Raw genomic sequence first — 26,826 nt, 5'->3', positions numbered from 1 at the left:
AAATAATAAAAATCAATCATGGTAATCTTTCATATCATATTTTTATCAGTTACATGTTTTCTTAAAAATATATCCTTGAACTTTTAAATTTATTTATATATATAAAAATAGATAATTAAACATTGTTACACGATAATAATAATACAATTCCAAGAAACCTGCTCCTTTTTTTTCGCAAAATACTAGGACCCTAATGAAAGTTGTGACTAGGCCTTTGCATAGATTCCAAGAAAGAATATTTTTTTAAACTCCGCCACGACCGAGACGCAAGTTTTTCAATAACGCCCTTGAAGCGCAGATATTGAAAATAATAAATTGGACTCGGGTGAATGGAATGTACGAGCTATAAATGATTCGTAAAATTGTTTAGACACCTCTCAGCTTCTTTTTTAAATATGTTTACTGTTTTTGTTGGCGTCACTCAGTGGCGTTCAGTGCATATACCAAAGAGATTGGTCATTTAAGGAAAAGTTTAGGTAACTTAACATTATACCTCAAAAGAACGGCCTTTTACCGCTTACGCGCGTGATCGAGTGGGCTATGCTCTACCTTACCCTTACCTCTCTCAGCCTGTGAGAATTCAAATAATCCCGTAGGGGTAAGTGGTTCGATTTAGCAGACGCCACTAAAGCAATAGCGGCGCAATAGTCCTCGTTTTTAAAACTAATTAAATGCTTATTATTTTGTGATAAGAGATTTTTTTTAATAGTTTGGTTTTTATATTTAGGCCGTTAATTTAAGGTATAACTTTTCATCGCTGAATGCCGTTAACAACACGTCCTACTCTTTCCTTAGTTAGTTGGCCGTCAATTTACGATATCACGAACACGATTGCCAAAATCCAAAATATGAAACAGAAAAAATTGAACTTAATTGATTTTACGAATTATCTAAACGATCAGCAGTAACTTATTAAGTTGATATCTTGAAATTGTACTTTTAACTTGTAATATCACCAATGGAACTGACTTCAATTCAGTTCAGTTTGCCGTTACTATGTTAAAATATATAAATCTAAAATTTAAAATAGCATATGAGTAGCTAGGCATCCTGTTCTAGTTTGGCACTCTGAAAAAAAACTGAACTGAAGTCAATAGTTGATTTTATAAAGAGGAGGAGCTTATAGAGAAAATGTTGCCCTCGACGTTATCTCGCTAGAGCGAATGAAGGTCGACCATTTCCTTAAAGCATGGCCCACTTGATCACGCTGTTCGCTCGAGCTACAAACGTGATCGAGTGGGCTAAATGAAGACCCTTAAGCCTTGGCTCGGTAGTTTTATTCGCATTTATTTTAAAATTTAAGTAAGATAAAGGTTAAATTTAGTATTATAATTAATTTATAAGGTTTTCTTTCTCGCTTTCAAAAATTCCATGGCCAAGGCTTAGACTAATCAAAGCGACTGGCCCCTAAATATCTTTGGTGGTGGAAATGCTGCCCTGCAATACATCTAGGCCACGTGACTTAGAGACCAAGCAACATTCCAACAAGATGCCCAAGACCACTAGTTTTGTTTTATAAAATCAACTATTGCAACCTCAAAATTACCAAGGTAGCAATCTCAATAAAGACTTGCTCTAAGAAGAAGAAGGAACGATTTTGATTTCGGTGAAAAGGTAGCCAGATATACCGACTAGCAAGAATGACAACAAGATGGATATCTTTGGTATTAGATTCAAGTATTTGGCGTAACCGAATGCCACCACGAAACCTAAGGATTCCCACATTCGGTAATTGGCGTACGCCGGTTCGTCATCACCTTTGAATAGAACTCCGTATAGAGCTGGAATAACAAAAATATATATTATCAGAAGAATATAATACTTCTCTTCGAGAGAAGTGTACCACAAAGCGGGGTAAGTGTATGTAACGTCATTCTTCCCAACATCATTTTACATTTGGAGCAAGGTTACTAAACCGAATCACATACGCGACAAATAGTTCCCTCATCATTACTCTGTTAAAGGGTATGCGAATTTACAATTTCATATCATATTTTACCACGAAAGTGGTATTGTGTTACACTTTCAAGTCTCTAATTTCAAAATATCAAGTTTTTAGTATAATTGAACCAAATTTTCTATTTTTAAAATCCATTGAAAAATCACGAAAACACAGTTTCGATATATCAACAATTTTGTCTTGTCGAGCTTGTTTGCACGTTTGATGACATCACTATGACGTGAGGAAAAAAAGCGCGGGAATCCTATAGGCGTCTCGAGCTTCTCGCCAGTTTAACCCTGGATCTGATAGCAGAGAGATCTCGCGTGAAAAATATATCTGTGACGTCAGCCTACGGGAAACGTTTTAGCCTTTCATAAAAAGTGGATTTCGGAATAATTTCACTTGAAGCATTTTCAAATGCCTATTGCCAAATAAGCAGAAATCGGAGAATTAAGAGCTTGATATTTTTGAATTCACAGTTTTTCAATGGAATTGCCAATCATATTATGAATTATAATTTTTTGGGGGGGGGGGGTTTCGAGGCCTGTTATCTGAATATTTCGTTTTGGATTATCTTCAGACATATAAGTATCTCCATAAGTTAATAATGCCTCTAAGTACACAAATACGGGTTAAAACTGGGCATCTTCTGCAGGCTTCTGTGACGTCAGAACTCGTATAGCGCTAAGATCCGAAGAGAGAAAATTTTGAAATTTCTGTCGCGGTGCAGCCACCAAGCGGTCGAGACGAAAAAAATCATCCAGTGGAATAAAGGAGATTTTTACGTTTCGTATAGGCAGGCACTGGGGGGGGGGAACGAATTTTACTTGAGCAACCCCAAATCCCTCTCTCTCTCGTGAGATAGAGGCGGTTTCAGTCCTGAAACATTCTAAAAGGGATAAAAGAAACGCTAGGCTAGGCGGTACAATTTTGTATTGAAGTTGAGGTGATAAATGATACGGAGAGAGTATAGGGTTTCATTAAAGGGAGCCAGACAAACACTATTGCCATAGAAGTGGAAGCGATTTGTGTACTTAGAGGCATAATTAACTTATGGTATCTCGTCCAGACACAAGCCGAAGCCACCTATTAACTATTTTCCTAAATCTCTTCCCACTGTGTTCTCCATGAAGTGATACGGATGAGTGCGAACTTTACCTTAAAAGGCTCCTTCGGACCCTTAGACACATGGCCCCGCGGATTTCCGAGCCCCCCTACCTAGCCAGAGAGAGGGAGAGTACTGAGGAAGATCGTCTATGAAGAGGGGATGGAAATCCGCGGGGCCATGTGTCTAAGGGTCCGAAGGAGCCCTTTAACAATTTCCCAAATTAAAAATGTGTGTCGTCGGCTTTAATCACAAAACTTCCTTGTCGGATAGAAGTTATGATATGTCTTAATCAAATACTGATTAGACAAAATAATATTCGATAAAATTATTGAAATAGTTCCGCTTTGGATGTATTGATATTCTAAAGAGTAATTAAGGCCCGTTTTCAATCAAGCTTTTCAAAACATTTTTGAAGCGAAACCAGAAACCATTTTCAAACGCGCTTTTTGAGGCGCTTCTGAATCAGTATCGTGAGAAATAATCGAAAAGTTCGTATCTACCTCGGGTAGATTCGAAAAAGCGCTTGGCCTGGTAGTCACGTGGGTGCGCTATTTCTCTCGACCAATAGATCATCAGTATTTATGGCTCATTTTTTTTGTGCCGCGTGTTTAAAAGTGAAAATAGGCCTAATTTTCAAAAACAATATCGAGTGATAAATATTTTAAGGATATTTATGAGTATTTTAAGGATATTTATGAGTATATTTTAAGGATATTTATGAGTATTTTAAGGATATTTATGAGTATTTTAAGGATATTTTTGAGTATTTTAAGGATATTTATGAGTATTTTAAGGATCTTTATGAGTATTTTAATGATATTTTTGAGTATTTTAAGGATATTTATGAGTATTTTAAGGATATTTATGAGTATTTTAAGGATATTTATCAGTATTTTAAGGATATTTATCAGTATTTTAAGGATATTTATCAGTATTTTTAGGATATTTATTATAATTTTTTAACTGGCTTAAAGACTGAACAGAGGAAAACTGATATAAACACGGGTACTGACGAGCGTGGAGAGGTGCGAGAAGTGAATTTGAAAACGGGTGAAGAGTTTCGCTTTTGCTTCACCATTTGAATCGCGTTTTTGTTAGGCAAATCGCCATTTAGTGTTGAAGCTAAGACCATTAACAACCCCGGGACTCGCAACCCAAGCTTTCTACTTTTCGTGATTTTCTGTTACACGCGATCCTAGCGACCCTTGCGGTATATTGAGGACTGAATTTCCGGTTTACAGGCTCCTCTTTGCTATTTAAAAATGGCGGGTGACGACGAACAAGATGAGAATGAAAATGTTAACGTGTACATTTTGTTAACGTGTACATTTTTTTAACTACCATATGCCAGATATGAAGCTAATTTAGCTATATATTATTTTGCTATTTTATCATAATTGTACATAAAACCGTTGGGGCCTCGACCTCCGAATTTAGAAGAAGACGATCTTATTTCTTTTTTAAGCAATATCCGGAACCGGAAGTTCTGTACACCTTATAAGTTTCTATCCGTTTCCGCTTGGTGGCACCCCCTTTTCGCGAAAACAGCCGTAACTCCTAGAGGCGGAATAGGATCTTATTGCGTTGCGAGTCCCAGGGGTTGTTAATGGTCTTAGGTTGAAGTGACGTTTCTAAAAAAAGCAACTTGAAAAGCTTGAATGAAAACGGGCCTTAATAAAAATTATTTGTCACTTTTGATAACGAGGTTGACGTGTCTCGGAATTTATCATGAATATTAATAAATTTTTATTGGGAAATTGCCCTTTACCCGAATGTCACGTGTCAACGTATCCATCAACAGTGACAAATTTGGATTAGATCCAGTAGTAAGGTTCGTTGCAAATACTTGTATAAGCTTAACGTTGTACCATAAGTTCATAAGATATGTTCCATAAGTTTGTCACTGGTTACAAACTGGAGCTTGTCATGAAGTGACGTAGTTCATAGATTCTCGTAAAAACGACTCCCGGTGAGGCACAGTCAAAGGCTTATTACAGACTAAATAGGAAGATGGACCACAATTTTAGAGGCCTTGGCCTTCTGTGGTTGCCTGTAACATGGATTAATTAACGCTAGGGATTGTTCACTAAGTCACTAACTGTCTTTCCCATGTATTGCTATCGCCAGCTACATGTTCCGAATTATTTCTTGGTTCCTCTCTTCATTCCCCCAGATTTGTTGGACCAAAACGGATGTAGATATAGCGCCATCTCTAGTCAAAATGAATAGTTTTTGCAGATTTTAAAGATGGCGGCGCCCAATTTAGGCGGGATTTTGATTTTGACGTTATAGGACACGTGATATTTGGTCCAATTTTCTTATAACTTCCTGTTAGGGAAAGTAGCTGCTGCTAGGGGGCGTTTGGAACATGCATACGTTATCTTTTAGGGGGAACGGACAATCCCTAGCGTTAGTTAATCCATGCCTGTAACGTATGTTATTAATTAAAATATTATTATTATTAAATCCGAGTGTAGTAAATTCTCGCGTCGTTCTCGAACTATAGTTCTCAGTAAGCCTCTAGCTAGCATTTCGAAGTATTGGATGTGTTTTACTTATGGAACATATCTTATAAGCTTAGGTTGTACCAAAGTTGAATAGAAATAAGGGACAGTGAGACATTGAGGTGGAAGAAATTCACCGTCTGTGCTCAGTTTCTAGAGCACTGGAGTACTTACCGTTAATTTGGGTTTGCCAGACGGCGTCCCCTACGCCCCACAGTCCAGCCAAAATGAAAAGGTAGACACGACTATCGTAAGACGAGGGCTTCCAGAGAAGCATAACGATACAGCAACCCAAATTGACAAGAGCGGCTAGTATGAAGACAGCTTTTCTTCCCAATAGTTTGATCAAATGACCAGAGAAGGGTGACACAAACGCGTTCACCACGCCGAAAGCCATCGCTACTAGTCCTATTTTGGATAGACTCCATGAACAGGCAACGTACGCCTAAAACACAATGAAAGTCTTATTTGTTTGTATGAAGGACAACTGATAATTCCTAAAACCTTCCGGGCACCAACGAGCTGCTTTTATGATGGGTTTTATATTTTGGAGACGTCACAAAGATGCGTTCAGTCGCACGGACCGAAAAGACTGGTTATATGTAACTAGATGCAGAAGCAAGATAAGAGACTAGAAGTATCGAGGTAACCAAATTCTTCACTTTGCGAAAGTGAATATTCTTGATAAGACACCAACGGTTGGCCCTCTGGTAGCGGTTTCTGAATTTTCCCTCCAAAACGTGAGACGCTCGTGGTGGTAGATGGCCGAACCAGATTCAAGCACCCGCGTCCTTGTTCCGCGGCTTTAGTTCGAGGGGAAGGGGGTAGGAAATGTTTTGGAACTCGACCAATTTTTTTCTCTCTAGTGTAGGCGCGGTGGAAGTGACATAAAATCCTCAAATTTGTTCACTAGTGCCAGGTAGGGCTCGGCATTATCTATCCATTATCCACGTTATTTTATCTTTATCCATACTCGAAAATTATCCACAGAACTTACATGTTAAATCGTATTATAATCCACAACTTTGTTTATAAATATAAATAATCGGTTAGCCACCAATCTGTGGATAATGGAGAGATAATGCCAGGATCAACTACCAATGCTAGAGCTCTTTACTTCTAGTGTCATCTTACTTCTGCTAGTTTTTCACTTTATCTCGTTGAACGCAGTCAACTACACCATTCAATTTTTGACTTCCCAACTAACTTTATACAAATTGCAGTAATGGTAAGGATATAGTAACCTAAACGCAAAAGTATATAGAGGGGAAACGAAAAGTACACTTCGTTGAAACTTGCTGGCGCCGTGTAATATGGAAAGCCCTCCTTTACCCCTGAATATTATCGACCCACCTTCCCGACCGTGGCACGGGGAACAAGCCGCGAATAGGCTCATAAAGTACCGGATGCTAGCTCTAGTACCAAAAATTAACGTTTGGATCGCCAGCATCATGTACTACTTTCTGTAATAAGCTAATCCGTGTTAGGTTAGTTCCTATAGGCGGTTGAGAGGAGTGTAGTTTGCTTCTTAGTTTATATGTCGTCTACAACCAAAGGCAAGGAATTGTTAATGAAGTGTACTTTTTGTATTTATATCTATACACTTTTGCTAAAACGTTAACCGATCCCTAAAACCACGCCCAACTTCTATAGTTCAAAATGACTTTCCGGAAATACGGTTGCCAGTTTCGGAAACGGTGAAACATTGAATAGGGGACTAGTAGAATTTTACAGATCGCTGTTGGTTATCTTCCCCCCCCCCTCCTCCTCCAAAAAGTTGCTAAAGCCTGGTTTTCACTGGCCCAAAACGCAGGAAAAACCGAGTTCCGTGCCTTTTTTCAGAGATAACTTGCCGCAAAATTTCGTGTTTTCTGGGCGGCAAGCACGGAATTGGTTTTCTATTTTTCCGCAAAATTTTACGGATAGGGAAGCGGTGGCCAATAGGAATCGACGAATGCGTGACGTGGTCAGCTCGTGAGGTTTTTTTCGACGCCATTTATTTTTTTTTTAATTGAAGGCGTTTGTGTTGTCGAGTTAAATTTATAAAAATGTGTAGTAAAACGATTTGTTAAAGAAGTTTGGCTTATATGATAAAAATTAACGGTTTTGCGAAGACAATAAATTCTCTTGGTTGCTATTGGTGCATTTTCAACATAACTGGTAAGCCTTGGTCTCCACGAGCTCGCACTCTTTCATATTACAAGTTTTAGTGAAAAGGTTTCGCCGCCGTTTTTCTAAGGAATTTTCCCCAAATTTGGCGGATTTTTTTACTGTTCCGTGAAATTTTCGGCAGTGAAAACCGGGCTTTGTAGAATACTTATTGGTTTTTAAAAATCATCAACAATGTACCTACTTTGGTAAATTCGGAGGTGAAGAAAGACTGCTCTAGGCCACTGTACATGGTCAATGGAATAAGTATCATTTGAGCTTTATTGGAGATTAAATGCTTGAAGGTGGCCATGACTAATTGGGTAGGAGTCAGTGTCTCCTTGTTGGCAGAAGAACCCTTGGACCCGTTATCCCGGTCAAGTGGATCTAGGAATATGAGCAAGAGTGCAACGGCCACCAAACCCATTCCCAAGTATACGCCCATCAGAGTATATCTCTTGACGTCACTCGGAGGTTTCAGTTGTTCACTGCTTACTTCGTTTACGAAATCGTAATCAATACCGCATTCGACTATAACTCTTGAAATGTTGTACGACGACTCATTCAAATTACCTGCAATAAAAAAATTCAACATTAACGTTTACTGATGCCGAAGAAATAACGTAAACAAATAGCAAGTGATATAGAACCAGAAGAAACTTTTTGGTATAGGGCACAAAACCGGGGTGTGTAACAAGTCATAGGAGCTTTGTTGGGGTGAAATCTATAGCGTAGTATTGGTTCTATGCCATTTATTCTCGCATTGGACATCATCCGTAGCGGAAGCATGATAACGGATCAACTTTGCTGGCAGAAAGTAAGGAACTGGTATGGATGATAGCCATCCATGTGATGTTATACCTGGGAGGACGTATTATAATGGAGAGGCTAACGCATGTTAAGAAATGGGTCTGTTTTCTTTTGGGTCGCTTATCATGTACGAGAAGAGTTGCGCTGCCTAGTGTGATGCATCATGCTGCCAGTGTACTCATACTAAGACCAGGGCTGTCTCACCACGAAAATAGTCACAGCGTGGGTCATAGAGGAGTTGAAAATATTAAATTGTCTTTAAAATGTGTATTTCAAATGAGAATATTTATGTACATTATTGTTACACCGCTCTAATCATCCTAATTAAGTTCCTAGAATTTATCAGGTCTGAGTCCATTGTGCCTAACAGGCGTGCGGGGCCTAGTACAATAGCAGCTTCCAGCCCTACAAATACTATGATGCCAGCGCCCTGCGGCGACAAGGTTCACGGTCGAGTTATGCAGTAGAGATTTGACTACTGCATCTTGAATTTTTCCCCTCGGCCCCTAGTACTTGAAATTGTAAACCCCATCGTACTGATTCCCACTCCTTTCTAATACATCCTTCCAGATGTTAGTCCTCTAAGTCTCGCTCACTCGCTGGCTTCTTTTAATCAATCAACTTTACAACGTTATGATTTTCCTCTTCATGACAAAAATAGTTCGGTTCAAGAGTCAATCGGGGCGTTAGAATATTTTTGGATCATGGAAGATTTTGTTGTGTAAACCACGTAAATGTAATTAGGTTTCCGTCCTTGCACTAGTAATCATTTGGGAGCATTCCCATAGTATACTGCGGGACGAGGGCCATGTTCGTTTACTAACTAACGCTATCCTTATAGACCATTTCTGTAATTTCAAATTGTAGAGAAACCAACGCGCGTCCCGCAGGGGCTGAGAGGTCTATTCCAACTCGCCAAGAGGCAAACGCCAGATGGAGCCAGAGTTCACTACACGTAGGAGGCTAGCCAACTCGCATTGCTTCTAAAGGTGCTTCTTGACGCAGCCCCACGCCCTTTAAAGTTCTCTTCACCCATGTCACTAATGGAATGGCCTCGCTGTCTATAATTTTCATTTGCCTTTGTCGAACTATACTACAGTAATATGTGAATTTCATGATTCCATATTATACATATGTTGTATGTTCATGGGCAAAGCAATACTGAAGGATCGATGGCAGAGGGAGAAAGTTGCAAAATACCATGAATTCATTTACTAACATGAATGTCCATGTTAAGCATTCCCCTGTAGTCCACTCTCAAAAAGCGATAGGAGGAGCCAAATTTTCGCGCCACTCGTGTGACGTAAATTTTATATCCAATAGGAACCATACTGGAAATTCTTCTTCATTCGGGCGTGTCTTACCGTTTATTATTAAGCAGACAGTTCTTTGGGATACTGGTTAATCTACCTGTATCGGGTTTTCGTTTTACTCATATAATTTAGTTGTTAACATTTAACTCATAACATGATAGTATTTTAAAATGGCAACAAAATACAGGGTGTTTCTGGAAAGTCTGGCACAAAACAGGCATGTTCCTTGGGTCAAAAGTAGTCCGAAAGGTCCTATGACGTTTTGGGGTAAAGCGCTCCGTTGCGACGTTATGGGCTCTCAAAAGTAGGCCGAAAAACAACGAGATTTTGCAGAATTATAGCACTAGTATTGGGGTTTTGACCCAATTGTTCACGATTATTGAGCATAAGGCAATGATCGAAATAAGTTCAAACCTAGTGGAAGACCGTGAACGTGTTAAACGGCCAAAAGCGTTAATCCCTTTGTTTTTATTAATGATTGAAATTAAAGGTAAGGAAAGTAGCTCAGATATCGGTTACTTGTTTGTTCAGATGTACTGGTAACTGACCAGTTTTTATTCTTTATTTCAATTAGACAAATTTTTCTTACAATAATTCAAATGAGCCCCTTAACCTTTACAATAATTCGAATGAACCCCTTAAGTTTTACAATAATTTAAATGAACCCCTTAAGTTTTACAATAATTCGAATGAACCTCTTAAGTTTTACAATAATTCGAATGAACCCCTTAAATTTTATAATAAATCGAATCGAATCCATTACATTTACAATAATTCGAATTGAACCATTTTCATTTACATTAATTCGAATGTACCCCATTACATTTACAATAATTCGAATGAACCCCATTACATTTACAATAATTCGAATGAGTCCCATCACATTTACAATAATTTTAATGAACCCCATTACTTTTACAATAATTCGAATGAAACCCAATTACATTGTTCTACAAAAATTGTTCAAAATGGGACCCATCAACGTTTAAGCAAACTTGCGCGCGTCGTTTCACTCGTTTGAAAGATTCACGAACACGTTCGAAGATTTCTGGCGTGTTACGGATGCTATCACATCCATCAATTATCCTTTGTCGTAAGTCTTGGACATCGCGAACTTCACTTCGGTATATCAAGTCCTTGAGATGGCCCCAAAAGAAAAAAAAATCGCATGGGTTGAGATCGGGAGATTTTGTTGGCCACGCAACAGTTCCGCCTCGACCTATCCACCTCCGGGGAAACGCGACATCAAGATATGCTCTAACTTGAAGACTAAAATGGGGCGGTGCGCCATCGTGCATGAACCACATTATTTGTCGCAGTCGTAACGGTACGTCCTCTAATCATGGTCTACTTCAGGAATGCAGAGTACTCAGATATGCATCTTATTTATGGACTGGCTCGGGGAAATGCGGTGGAAGCTCGGCGCTTGTACCAGGAGCACTTTCCTCAACGACAAGTTCCCAATCGACAAACATTTACGGTAGTCGACAGACGCTTGAGAGAAACCGGGAAACTTCAACCGTCGGGACCTGAACCTCGTGCGGTGGCGTAGCGGTTAGCGCTTTCGCCTCGCAGCAAGAGGATCCCGGGTTCGATCCCGGACTGTGGCACCGGGTGAAAATCTGGGAACAAATCCTTCTGCGTAGAGGTTGCAAGTTCTCTCCCCGCTTGTTAAAGGAGTTTTCCTCCGCGGTCTAACCCGGTTTCTCCTTTCCATCAAAACTTGCTGAGGTTAACGGTAATAGTTAGTATAGGGCGCTGTCGGTTAGCTGTGGCATAGGGACTAGCCACCACCCCTCTATGCATTGTAAAGGGACCCACCTGTAAACAAGCCAAAGGCTTAGTGTGGATATCCCTTCATAGGCAAAGCTTAGATTATCATATAAAAAAAATGTAATGGGGTTCATTCGAATTATTGTAAAGGTTAAGGGGTTCATTCGAATTATTGTAAAGGTTAAGGGGTTCATTCGAATTATTGTAAAGGTTACGGGGTTCATTCGAATTATTGTAAAGGTTAAGGGGTTCATTCGAATTATTGTAAAGGTTAAGGGGTTCATTCGAATTATTGTAAAGGTTAAGGGGTTCATTCGAATTATTGTAAAGGTTAAGGGGTTCATTCGAATTATTGTAAAGGTTAAGGGGTTCATTCGAATTATTGTAAAGGTTAAGGGGTTCATTCGAATTATTGTAAAGGTTAAGGGGTTCATTCGAATTATTGTAAAGGTTAAGGGGTTCATTCGAATTATTGTAAAGGTTAAGGGGTTCATTCGAATTATTGTAAAGGTTAAGGGGTTCATTCGAATTATTGTAAAGGTTAAGGGGTTCATTCGAATTATTGTAAAGGTTAAGGGGTTCATTCGAATTATTGTAAAGGTTAAGGGGTTCATTCGAATTATTGTAAAGGTTAAGGGGTTCATTCGAATTATTGTAAAGGTTAAGGAGTTCATTCGAATTATTGTAAAGGTTAAGGGGTTCATTTGAATTATTGTAAAGGTTAAGGGGTTCATTCGAATTATTGTAAAAGTAATGTGTCTAATTGAAATAATGAATAAAAGACTGGTCAGTTACCAGTACATCTGAACAAACAAGTAACCGATATCTGAGCTACTTTCCTTACCTTTAATTACAATCATTAATAAAAACAAAGGGATTAACGCTTTTGGCCGTTTAACACGTTCACGGTCTTCCACTAGGTTTGAACTTATTTCGATCATTGTCTTATGTACAATAATCGAAAACAATTGCGTCAAAACCACAATACTAATGCTATAATTCTGCAAAATCTCCTTGTTTTTCGGCCTACTTTTGAGAGCCCATAACATCGCAACGGAGCGCTTAACCCCAAAACGTCATAGGACCTTTCGGACTCCTTTTGACCCAAGGAACATGCCTGTTAATTTGTGCCAGACTTTCCAGAAACACCCTGTATAATCCTGAATTTGAACTCGTAAAAAGCATTATATCGAGTGCTTGTACCGTATTTGACGACTTGAATGTAAGAACTGTAACCGAACACGTAAGCCTTGGCCAAACTTTGGAGCAAGCCTTGACAACAACAAATCTTTGATAACATCAAAATTAATAAACAAAATACCAAAATATAACACCTAAAACCACGATAAGCCTATAACACGCGAGTTTCGTTGCTAAGCCTATGCCTACTGTTAAAACGCGTCGTTTGCTTTAAATATAACAGCTGATCGCAACTTCCCGTTCGCCACATCTTTTTTTAAATAGGCTCCTCCTACTGCCGAGTAAGAGGCGATGTATGGTAAGCCGGAAAGACCTTCATGTTAGTAAATGAATTCATGAAAATACTTGTTAATTCGCCTTCTAGCGGCACATAGTGGCAAACCAGATAGTGAGGGGCATATGGGGGAATCAACGTTCTAAAGAGGGAAGTAGCTAACGCGTTTATTTTGCCTAGATGGCGCTAGCTTTTTTCCGGGGTTTGACTCAGGAATTTTCATAGCCCCCCTCCATTTTGGGGCTGAAAAGGGGGAAGTAAACTTAACATTGGTTGTTTAGTCGCATAGTATGGGGCGCTATGGGCTGCCATCGGCCCTTCAGTATTGCTTCGTCCATGGTATGCTAGACTTACAGGTGAACAGCGTAATTTAATTAGGCTTACCGTTGGTGACGTTTATTGGAGAAGCGGTTTGATCAAGAACGAGGAAGGATATAAGGTTTCCCCAAATCTGACTAGATTGAAAGAAAGCGAAGAAAATGCCGAAGAACCTAGCGATGGTCGCATTCAGAAGGGTTTCGTTTTCAGATGCTGTGCTTTGCGAATTCCGGCTCATTCTAGCGTATCTAAAATAATATTTTCAATTATCATCCAGTCCATGACTTAAAAGACAAGAGTTTCATGTCGAACCACTTATCTATATCACCATAAGTGAATAATTAACTTAATTTATCACTTATGATATCACTTGTATCCTTATTATACACTAACTGTTACCCTCGGCGTCGCTCGCGTGTGATAAGAACTTCCATCAAAATGATTTAAAGAATGGGTAGATTTCACTGATGACTAATTTTTTGGTAGCACCCTAGGAGCGAAGGCACTCTATAAGTTGAAGGAAACCAGTGTACTAAATATTTAAGAAATAGATTGAAACGCACGGACTTTGTTGCATAGAGAATATTTTTTACATTTCTGGCCGCCATTTAAAAAGATGGGAAGAAATAGAACCTAAAAGACTATTCAGGCCGTCCATAAGTTAAGGAAAACCAGTGTACTAAATATTTAAGAAATCGGTTGAAACGCGCGGACTTTGCTGTGTAGAGAAGATTTTTTACATTTCTGGGCGCCTTTTTTTAAGATGGCGGCGGATTGGAAAAATCTTCCTTAGTACGCGTCTACTACTTATGAGTAACGTTCCTGTAGATTTTCAGCCTTCTAGAGCACGCTGTTTGGGCTGGGCGTTGATTATCAGTCAGTCAGTCAGGACTTCTATATCTATATAAATCAAAGTCCTGACTGACTGACTGACTGATAATCAACGCCCAGCCCAAACCGCTTGCCCCAGAAGGCTAAAAATTTGCAGGAACGTTACTCATAAGTAGTAGGCGCGTACTAAGAAAGATTTTTCCAATCTGCCGCCATCTTAAAAAATGGCGCCCAGAAATGTGAAAAATCTTCTCTATGCAATAAAGTCCGTGCGTTTCCACCGATTTCAAAAATATTTAGTACACTGGTTTCTTTTAACCTATAGATGGGCTGAATTGTCTTTTGGGTTCGATTTGTAACCATCTTTTTAAATGGCGGCCAAAAACTTAAAAACCCTTCTTTAAAGAACAATGTCCGCATGAAAAGTAATAAAAATGTCCAGACGGGCTGACGGGCAACGCCGAGTGCCTTCGCTCCTAGGGACGTGTTACAAAAATATTAGTCATCAGTATAATATACCCATTCTTTATATCCTTTTGATAGAAGTTCCTATTACACGCGAGCGACGCCGCGGGTAACAGCTAGTTGATTTATATAGATATAGATAGTTTTCAGCCTAGGAGGATACATATCATTTACACAAGGAGGCCAGGCTACTTGTGGACAAAAAGTGCATTGTATGAACCTCCCTAGCCTGAAAACTATGTATATAATAAAAAAGCAGACACTTTGTGGGTTCAAAAACAACAGCATGAGCAAAGCCAGTGTAGGAATTTTGTACATGCTTATAAAAAAAGTTGGTAATTTACCTGAATCCAATTTCGTTAAGGTAGGTACACTTGGCGGACCACATTGGTGCGGCACCTAATCCCAGGATGATGGCAGCGGGAATCATTGTGCCCCATCGTGGATACATATTGGCGGCAATGTACGGAATGTAGAGAGCCAGGCAGAAGGCCAGAGCCTTCTTGATGCCCAATGTGTCAATCACGATAGTAGGCAGAAAGAACGAAGATAGAATCAATGTCGCGTACAACACCGACTGCGACGTCACTCCAATTCCAGCGTCCGTGTTCAACGTACTTTGCAGGTTACCGAGCGCCTGAAAATCACCTGTTAACGTTACACGGTTTGACGGTTTTTTTCCCAATGAAAATACTGTTATTTCGTAATATTAGCTCCTCATACTCAAATCGAACACAATTCACGATGCTTAGTCTTACTAGTACAATAAACGCAATGCTTGGTCTTACTAGTACAATAAACGCAATGCTTGGTCTTACTAGTACAATAAACGCAATGCTTGGTCTTACTAGTACAATAAACGCAATGCTTGGTCTTACTAGTACAATAAACGCAATGCTTGGTCTTACTAGTACAATAAACGCAATGCTTAAACTCACTAGTACAATAAACGCAATGCTTAAACTCACTAGTACAATAAACGCAATGCTTAAACTCACAAGTACAATAAACGCAATGCTTGGTCTTACTAGTACAATAAACGCAATGCTTGGTCTTACTAGTACAATAAACGCAATGCTTGGTCTTACTAGTACAATAAACGCAATGCTTGGTCTTACTAGTACAATAAACGCAATGCTTGGTCTTACTAGTACAATAAACGCAATGCTTAAACTCACAAGTACAATAAACGCAATGCTTAAACTCACAAGTACAATAAACGCAATGCTTAAACTCACAAGTACAATAAACGCAATGCTTAAACTCACAAGTACAATAAACGCAATGCTTAAACTCACAAGTACAATAAACGCAATGCTTAAACTCACAAGTACAATAAACGCAATGCTTAAACTCACAAGTACAATAAACGCAATGCTTAAACTCACAAGTACAATAAACGCAATGCTTAAACTCACAAGTACAATAAACGCAATGCTTAAACTCACAAGTACAATAAACGCAATGCTTAAACTCACAAGTACAATAAACGCAATGCTTAAACTCACAAGTACAATAAACGCAATGCTTAAACTCACAAGTACAATAAACGCAATGCTTAAACTCACAAGTACAATAAACGCAATGCTTAAACTCACAAGTACAATAAACGCAATGCTTAAACTCACAAGTACAATAAACGCAATGCTTAAACTCACAAGTACAATAAACGCAATGCTTAAACTCACAAGTACAATAAACGCAATGCTTAAACTCACAAGTACAATAAACGCAATGCTTAAACTCACAAGTACAATAAACGCAATGCTTAAACTCACAAGTACAATAAACGCAATGCTTAAACTCACTAGTACAATAAACGCAATGCTTAAACTCACTAGTACAATAAACGCAATGCTTAAACTCACTAGTACAATAAACGCAATGCTTAAACTCACTAGTACAATAAACGCAATGCTTAAACTCACTAGTACAATAAACGCAATGCTTAAACTCACTAGTACAATAAACGCAATGCTTAAACTCACTAGTACAATAAACGCAATGCTTAAACTCACTAGTACAATAAACGCAATGCTTAAACTCACTAGTACAATAAACGCAATGCTTAAACTCACTAGTACAATAAACGCAATGCTTAAACTCACTAGTACAATAAACGCAATGCTTAAACTCACTAGTACAATAAACGCAATGCTTAAACTCACTAGTACAATAAACGCAATGCTTAAACTCACTAGTACAATAAACGCAATGCTTAAACTCACTAGTACAATAAACGCAATGCTTAAACTCACTAGTACAATAAACGCAATGCTTAAACTCACTAGTACAATAAACGCAATGCTTAAACTCACTAGTACAATAAACGCAATGCTTAAACTCACTAGTACAATAAACGCAATGCTTAAACTCACTAGTACAATAAACGCAATGCTTAAACTCACTAGTACAATAAACGCAAAGCTTAAACTCACTAGTACAATAAACGCAATGCTTAAACTCACTAGTACAATAAACGCAAAGCTTAAACTCACTAGTACAATAAACGCAAAGCTTAAACTCACTAGTACAATAAACGCAAAGCTTAAACTCACTAGTACAATAAACGCAAAGCTTAAACTCACTAGTACAATAAACGCAATGCTTAAACTCACTAGTACAATAAACGCAATGCTTAAACTCACTAGTACAATAAACGCAATGCTTAAACTCACTAGTACAGTAAATGCAATGCTTAAACTCACTAGTACAGTAAATGCAATGCTTAAACTCACTAGTACAGTAAATGCAATGCTTAAACTCACTAGTACAGTAAATGCAATGCTTAAACTCACTAGTACAGTAAATGCAATGCTTAAACTCACTAGTACAGTAAATGCAATGCTTAAACTCACTAGTACAGTAAATGCAATGCTTAAACTCACTAGTACAGTAAATGCAATGCTTAAACTCACTAGTACAATAAATGCAATGCTTAAACTCACTAGTACAGTAAATGCAATGCTTAAACTCACTAGTACAGTAAATGCAATGCTTAAACTCACTAGTACAGTAAATGCAATGATTAAACTCACTAGTACAATAAATGCAATGCTTAAACTCACTAGTACAGTAAATGCAATGCTTAAACTCACTAGTACAATAAATGCAATGCTTAAACTCACTAGTACAGTAAATGCAATGCTTAAACTCACTAGTACAATAAATGCAATGCTTAAACTCACTAGTACAATAAATGCAATGCTTATACTCACTAGTACAATAAATGCAAAGCTTAAACTCACTAGTACAATAAATGCAATGCTTAAACTCACTAGTACAATAAATGCAAAGCTTAAACTCACTAGTACAATAAATGCAATGCTTAAACTTACTAGTACAATAAATGCAATGCTTAAACTTACTAGTACAATAAATGCAATGCTTAAACTTACTAGTACAATAAATGCAATGCTTAAACTTACTAGTACAATAAATGCAATGCTTAAACTTACTAGTACAATAAATGCAATGCTTAAACTTACTAGTACAATAAATGCAATGCTTAAACTTACTAGTACAATAAATGCAATGCTTAAACTTACTAGTACAATAAATGCTTAAATCTAATTACTATTCTAATTCCCTTCATTATAAAATGAGCGAGGGAAAAATATCACCTCACCACAATCCACTCTCCCTTCAATGTCGAACGAAAATTTTAATACTGTCTAAGGCGGTTACTCTGACACTACGAATACGTCGACAACAGGGCAGGTCAAACTAATAATGATTGTTTTACAAGTTTTAATTGAAATAAAAAATTATCATTATTTGTTATTCACAAAGCTTGACTAACTCAACCAAGCCAATTTTAATGAACCTTCCCTTGCTCCAAATGTTCCGACGTTACATTTACCCCTCTTTGTGGTACACTTCTCTTGAAGAGAAGGATTATATACTTCTGATATTACTAACAAATGCAATTGAGAAAACAAGATGGTCTAGCCCATAATTAGCCACATCGTTTACGTACTCTCGCTATCCCTACTACAATAAATATACTTCTAGTGAAATATCCCCTAATATACCGGTCAGGGGGAATAATTTTTCAATGGCAGCTTGGCAAAGTGAATCACATATCGCCAACGCCCGTTACTAATTTAATTACTAATACTACTACTACTACTACCACCACTACTCTTCGGGTAAAACTATTAGTCTCATCGATACCTTGTAGCTAAGAAACAAGATGGCCCAAGGGCCTTAATAGTAGCCACATCGTTATCTATTTAATCAGCACATAAATAAAAAGAAAAAAATTCAAAGACCCTAAAAAATAAAAAAAAGTGTCCGACCCCACAGATAAAAATTCAAAAGTATCCGACCCCACAGATAGAGAAGAACCCTCCCCCCCGTCCCCGACACTTTAGAGATAAACTAAAGGATGAAAACTCGAACGCTTTATCCAGTCTCTATGGGCCAGCGACCCGGGTTCAATTCCCGAGTGCGAAGTGAAAAAATTTGAATTAAAATAAAATTTCTAACTGAGTTCAGTTACCCCTATTGGTGGGGTGAAGTACTATCGAGTTCCTTTTAAGCTAAAACCTAACGATAACGAAAGCGACAACCCCGGCCACTACAACTACTACTACAAACTAAGAGCCTCATCGTATACTACGATGTGGCTAAAAACCAAAAAATTGCCAAAGCGCGCTTCTAGAATTCTCGGACCGGTTCTATATCCATCCCATTCTTCTCTTTCTTGTAGCTCACGAGTCACGAGTCACTAAGCACAGCTCCTATACACTTTCGTTCTCTCACAAATTTTGTATATAGCGAATTCTAGTGGTCGAAAATTGTTGTATATTTGGAACTAAACTGATTTGAACTATGTAGAATAACAGGTGAACTCTGCCCTAACTAGAACTGCATATAATGAAACCCGACTATGATTACCGGGACTCATGAGTACGCTTTTAACCATGTAACAACGACTCGTAACTTAACGAATAAAGTAACTCTTAAGTTAGAATTACATCGTGCAGATTAATCTACGAAACACAACACGAAAATGTCATTCTTATCTCTATTTTCGTGGTTAAATATATTTTCCGAAATTGCGCCAAGCGAGAGTTTTGAAATTATAAGCCACTCCTATCAAAACATGCAAAGTAGTCTAGGATGGGTAGGGAATTAGCTACGTTGAACCGTTGCCTACGTTAATCAACGTAGGCAACGGCTCAACGTTCTTCTTACATAAATCCGTTTTGATCAAACGACATCATTGATATCAGTAACACTATATTACCAAACAATTATAAAATTCAATTAAAGGCCGACTTCCCGCGAAAAGGGTTCAAGCGAACTGAAAACCGAGCATCGAGACTAACAATGGAGCGACCGTGCCAATTTTCGAATCCCCGCTGGGACAAAAGTCGGTAGGGTTCCAGCTAACTGAATGCCGTGCAGTGCGGTTCGAGCGAACTGAAGATACACAATAGAGAATACCCTTCAGAGGAAAGCAAAAATTCGAGGGGAAATAAATTTTAATAGGATTTCATTTGTTCACCTTCAGTTCGCTAGAACCGCATTGTACGGCTTTCAGTTAGCTGGAACACTTCCAACTTTTACCCCAGCGGGGATTCGAAAATCGGCACGGTCGATCCATTGTTAGTCTAGATGCTCGGTTTTCAGTTCGCTAGAACCCTCTTCACTGGAAGTCGGCCTTTAAGGTGCGATGCGCATCTGAATTTTTATGGGCGTGAGTGAAAACAAAAAGGGTGAGCCTGGGAATTATGACGTTACATAACTAAAGCAATAAGAGAATACAGAGTGTCATCCTTCTTCTATTATGCCCTTCTGGTAATACCATAAGTTTATCATGCCTCTAAGTACACAAATATGGGTTACAACTGGGCATCTTCCGCAGGCTACTGTGACGTCAGTACTCGAATAGCGCTAAAATACGAAGAGAGAAAATTTTGAAATTCCTGTCGCGGTGCAGCCACAAAACGGTCGAGACGATTACTTAGTGGGTCACAGGAAAAATAAATCATCCAATGCAATAAAGGAGATTTTTACGTTTCGTATAGGCAGGCATTGGGGGGGGGAGCAAATTTTACTTAAGAAACCCCAAATCCCTCTCTCTCGTGAGATAGAGGCGGTTTCAGTCCTGAAACATTTCTAAAAGGGATAAAAGAAACGCTAGGCTAGGCAATACAATTTTGTATTGAAGTTGAGGTGATAAATGATACGGAGAGAGTATAGGGTTTCATTAAAGAGAGCCAGGCAAACACTATTGGCATAGGAGTAGCAGCCATATCACTACTTAGAGGCATGATAAACTTATGGTAATACATAAAATGATGTTACCTGAAAGGCGCAGAACATGAAGAGAAAAGCCACGCATATTATTAAGAGGTTTTTGATTATGGCCTTTTTGGACATGCTCTCAACGGGCGAAATTGATTCCTGACTGGTGAATCCATTCTTGGAGTTTCCATTCATTTCCAAATGGTCAGTCGAAGACATGATTTCGTCTTTGAGTATTTCAGTACAACAGCTAGGCGTTCTCGACTCAACCTTTCGCAGTTTAATGTATCAGCTTCCCTGTAATTTAGGAGAAATATTACGATTAAAGGAATAGCGACGTGGTTTAAAAATTATCTCAAATCTAAAGAAAACCTTACTTTTTTGAGAGTTTAAACTCTTCTGATTCCAAAAACATGCTTGATCAATATTTAAATATGAGGGAAAACACAGAAAAAACACTCGAAAACTTGAAATTTGGGGGGCAAAAGCAAAATTGCGGAGAAGATTTTTGGCGGGTTTTTCTCCTTGATACGTCACTCACGGCATCTCGCGGAAAAGCCAAGGGACTTTCGAATCTACTATATAATGCCTCGCGAATCTGAATAAAATAGGCTTAACGCGAAGCGGAGAAACTAACAGGCGTCACGTGAGCGACATCTAGAGAGAAATTTCTCCTTACTACATCATCAAACGAAACAAAATTTTAACTAGGCCTTTTCCAAACACAATACTTTGATTGCAGTTTTATAAATTGCTACGAAACCAAATAAAGAAGTAAACATATCATAATAAACTAGATTTTTCAAGGATTTTTTCGCATTTTAAGTTTGTGGATGACGAAAATTATGTCTCTAACACTTTAAGTAATATTAAAAGGTAAGTGTTGAACCTCACAGAGCTTTTCATTAAATCTAGGGTTGAATATAAATAGTAAATATCCACCTCGCCAAATATAAGAACCGGTGGTCAGAAAAGGTATTTCGAAGGTGGTCGCCCGTTTCCGCACAGTTTTATTTTTCATACCTTAAAAACCTATAGCTCGTTTCCGCACAATTTTTCAAAGCCCATTTCCGCACAGTTTGCAATAAAAAACATTTTTATTTTCTTGTTGATTACATTTTAAAAACCTTAAAGGCCGACTTCCAACGAAAAGGGTTCTTACGAACTGAAAACCGAGCATCGAGACTAACAATAGAGCGACCGTGCCGATTTTCGAACTCCCGCTGGGGCAAAAGATGGAAGGGTTCTAGCTAACTGAAAACCGTGTAATGCGGTTCTAGCGAACTGAAGATACACAATAGAGAATTTCCTTCAGGGGAAAGCAAAAATTCGAGAGGAAATAAATTTAAAAGGATTTCTATTGTCCATCTTCAGTTCGCTAGAACCGTTCCAACTTTTGCCCCAGCGGGGATTCAAAAATCGGCACGGTCGCTCCATTGTTAGTCTCGATGCTCGGTTTTCAGTTCGTAAGAACCCTTTTCGTTGGAAGTCGGCCTTTAAACTTATGCTGCTGGCACATTGGACCGACAATAGCCAAAATGTGAGGTTTAATGATTATATTATTTGCGATGCTATTTTACGATAGATTTATTTTTAATGCTGATTTTACAAACGAAATTAAAAAATTCTCCTTTTTTTCTAATCTCCAGAAAAATACACACACCCGAGGCAAACCAAATCTCAGTTTCTATTACAGTGGGTGTAGCCGGGGACCAGATAAATACTTCTGTCATCTCAAATGTGTTATACACATATAATGTTAAAGGATTGACAGGCGCTAATATCACTCAGTAATACCAGGGATAGATTTAATATTAGAAGTAGGAATGGAGAACAGAGTAATATGGGCGCGCGTCAAAGTCTCGGACCCCATTCCCTGGGAAGGGGGGTATGAAAGTAGGACTGTTCTCGAGCTCGAGCCAGCTCGGGCTCGTGACGAGCGAGCCGAGTTCGAGCCGAGCCGAGCCGCCACTTTTGCGGCTCGATTAATTAACGAGCGAGCTTTTTTATGGTCGAGCCGAGCCGAGCCGACAGGCATCGAGTCGAGCCGACTCACGAGCCGGCTCGCGAAATTAGTCACTGATATAGTGCTTTCCTTTTAGTCTTTATTCTCTCCACCAATAGCGTTCCGTTCTATTTTTACATGAAATAAAGCGTGGGAAAAATCTCTCGTCTCTAGCCTTGAGCATATTTTAAAGAGCGTGTTTTACTGAACCACTACATTCCTAAACATGGGATGGCATTTATAGTCATTCTCAAGTTTGACGTTGGTAGTAGCAATTTTTTTTTTAAACATGTATATGTTAATCGAGCCAGCTCGGCTCGGCTCGATCATTTTCGAGCCGAGCCGAGCCAAGACCCAGCTCGGCTCGAGTCGAGCCGAGCCGCCGTTTTTTTGACTCGAGCCGAGCCGAGCTTTTAAAAAGCTCGCTCAGCTCGGCTCGTGAACAGTCCTATATGAAAGAAGAGGCGAGTCATAGCGACAGAGGTAAAAAGGAATTACATATTTTTCGCCGTCATCAAAACGTAGTTTAAGTGAGCCAATAAGGTAATTTAAACTTTTCGTTACGTGTTGGAGGGAGGGGCTCTGTACTGGGCGGACTGAAGTAAATACTAACTTTTCACCATTCCTACTTTTAAAATTAAATCTATCCCTGGTAATACCTTTAATGTAAGAAATCATGGGCTCAGTTTTAATATTGGCAAGTGTAAGACACTCCACCTTGGCCGCAGGAACCCCTCTTTCGATTACTCCATTAATTCGGCTCCCTTAACTAAGTCTCTTTGCGAACGTGATCTAGGCATCCTAATAGACCCCCTTCTCAAAATGTCGACCCAGTGTTCAAAAGTCGCCAAGCGCGTGCGTAGCATCACGGGTATGATCCGCCGCAACCTTAATTTCCGGTCATTACCCCTTATCAAAACATTATACAATTCTCTGGTCCTCCCCATATTCGATTTTTGCTCCCCAATATGGTCTCCCCATCTTAAATTGGATCTTAATGCCTTACAAAGGGCACAAAACGCTTACACTAAGCTTCCCAACAAACACAGTTCTTCTCCAGCATCTCACCGCCTCTCTTTACTCAATATTGACCCGGTCCACATCCGACATAAAATTAACAACTTATGCCTTGTCCATAACCTTATCAATGGTCACCTTGAGATTGACTTCTCCCTCTTTTTCACCAGAAATACGAGCGCGAATACCCGTGGTCACTCTCAAAAATTGGTCAAACCACGAGCCCTAACCACCTTTCGACAGACCCATGTTTCTAATACTGTAATTAACGATTGGAACTCCTTGCCCCCTAGCATTATTGCCATTACCAACAAATCTCTGTTTCGAATTAAACTCTCTGAACATTTTAAACTCTCTGAACATTTTAACGACCTAATTTAAACCCTGATGCATCCCCGTATTTAGTGATTTTTTTTTTTCAATTATTTTTTTACTCAAGTATTCTCATTGATATTTTAGTCCTCCTAGTCATTATATACTTTCTTGTCACGGCCCCCTCGCTATTACCGCCGTCTGCTCCTAAGACACCAAGTTGTCTTTGCGGATGTTGTATCAAATAAATAAATAAATGTATTGTTAACCAATTGTTTTACGAACTACATTTAAAATTTGTATTGCGATATGTGACAGAACAGAATTAAATTGACTCTAGTGTTTCCCAAACTCTATCACGTGAGATTTGAAATAAATTTTTAAATATCGCGTAAAAAATCGAAATAAGAATTGGCATCAGGGATAGATTTAACTTGAAAAGTAGGAATGGAGAACGGTTAGTATTTACTTCAGTCCGATTCATAGCCAGTAAATAGCCCGTCCCTCCAAGACGTAACGAATAGTTTAAATTATCTTATTGGCTCACTTAAACTACGTTTTGATGACGTTGCCGACGGGGACGGCGAAAAATACGTCATTCCTTTTTACCTCTGTCGCTATGTCCCACCTCTTCTTTCATACCCCCCCCCCCCACATCCCGGTGAAGAGGGTCCGGGACTTTAACGCGCGCCCTGATTACTCTGTTCTCCAGTCCTACTTCTAAAATTAAATCTATCCCAGGCATAATATATTCCAGAAAAACGTGTATGCCACGTAATATTACGTCATAATTGGACTACATTTAATTATTCTCACTAGGAGACATTAAAACATTTTGGCCCCATATATGAAAGACATATATACAGGATGTTTGTGATAAGTCTGCCATAAATTAAGGGGGATGTTCTTTGGGCGATTTTGAGTCGAAAATGTTCTATGACAATTTGCCGTCCGGGCCACTGTTTTCCAGTTATGATTTGAGTGTTTTAGTGATGACCCCTTAATTAAATCAGAAATCATTGTCTTTCAGTTTTTTAATTAAATTTACGGGAGCATCCGTAAAATACTCAAATTATAACTCTAAACGGTGGCCCAAAAGGCAAAATGTCTTTGGGCCATTTTCAGTCGAAAATGTTCTGTGATATTTTGCCGTCCGGGTCACTGTTTTCGAGTTAAGATCGGAGTATTTTACGGGTGACCCCTTAAATTTAATTAATAAATTGATTTAGACAATCATTTCTAATTTAATTAAGAGGTCATCCCTAAAACACTCAAGTCAGAACTCAAAAATAGTGGTCTGGACGGTGAAATTGCCATAGAACATTTTCGACTCAAAATCGCTCAAGGAACATCCCCCTTAATCTATGGCAGACTTATCAGAAACACCCTGTGCAGTAGATATTGAACTTCAAAGTTCTTTGAAATGCTAAAAAAATTCACTTGGAAATTAAAGATGAGTCCGGAGCCTCCAAGATATCTAGGCCTGTGCCTATCGCGAAGCGAGAAATTTTATAACTAATTTAGTTGGCCGTGTTTTCTCGCTTGGGGGTGCTTTTAGTATCGTAAAATAAAAACAAGTTCATCCTCGTGACTCCGTCGACTGCTACCCGTAGCGGATAATAAACAAATGTTTTAGAAAATTTCCGATGACCTTTATTAAGCAATCATGCCAAAGAAGTAAAGGATAAAAAATCTAAGGTTAAAAAAATTAAAGGTTACGAAGGAGTAAAAAAATTCCTCTTATGGTATAATAAAAATGTGAATTAGCAACTTCAAGAAGACTTGTTTTACTAAAAAAACAACAATGTTAAAATCTCATAATTCATTTTGTTGTCCACACAATCTAACGAAAAGATTCAATAAAAAATAAATACCTCTTAAACAATTAGTAACGTTAATTTAAGGGTGAAACCCTTCTCTTTCATAAAGTTTTTATAATTGGCCCCTAAAATATCAACGACAATTTATGGAAGACCCCCTTTGCAACTGTAAAAAAGAACCATGTAGTACACATATTGGGTGAAAATATTTCCTCTTTGAAACTGGATATTTCCCCACATAAAAATCGACAAGCACGGGCCTAGATCATCTCGGAGTCTCCGGTCGCAAATTTGACTGTATCAATATTACCACTACTAATTAATTATATCTACTACCGCCGGTAATTTTTTACAAATTACACCGAAGTGCAAGGAGAAGTCACCCTCTATTACGAAATTATAAATATAATACTTTTGAAATAAATAATTACCTGTTAAAAATTGCTTCCTTCTCGACACAGTAACGTTAGTTTCAGGAAATAACACAGAAATGCGAAACAAATTCTCGGGAGCACTTTCCTTTGCAAATTAAAACTATTGTTTTTAACGATTTCCCTAAATAATTTTAAAAACGCCAAATTCGCGAAACGCGTACGCTACAATTCGATGTATTTTGTAATACAGAACGAATTGTTCTAATGTTATAAAAATTCAACTTCGTTCCGGCTCGAAGGATAAATTTTATCCTTTCTTTAACAACGAAGCGTCAAATTCATATATGATTGGCC

At 38.5% G+C, this 26,826-nt stretch overlaps 1 protein-coding gene across 1 annotated transcript; it reads right to left on the bottom strand.

Annotated features, from left to right (window-relative positions):
* Nucleotides 1-26,826, bottom strand: LOC149651862 (N-acetylglucosamine transporter UNC93A-like). Its single transcript, XM_089848972.1, has 7 exons — nt 26,530-26,826; nt 21,005-21,241; nt 15,031-15,323; nt 13,457-13,638; nt 7,908-8,275; nt 5,729-5,999; nt 1-1,781 (listed from the first exon to the last, which is right to left on the bottom strand). Exons 2-7 carry the CDS (start codon nt 21,161-21,163, stop codon nt 1,576-1,578), a joined length of 1,479 nt encoding a protein of 492 aa, XP_089705098.1. The 5' UTR covers nt 21,164-21,241; nt 26,530-26,826; the 3' UTR covers nt 1-1,575.

Source organism: Phalangium opilio, unplaced genomic scaffold, assembly GCF_054372755.1.
Source record: "Phalangium opilio isolate 3A_F unplaced genomic scaffold, DU_Popi_V2 ptg000082l_1, whole genome shotgun sequence".
NCBI lineage: Eukaryota > Metazoa > Arthropoda > Arachnida > Opiliones > Phalangiidae > Phalangium > Phalangium opilio.
The sequence above is the reverse complement of the archived record's forward strand: the minus strand, read 5'-3'. Positions and strand labels throughout refer to the sequence as shown.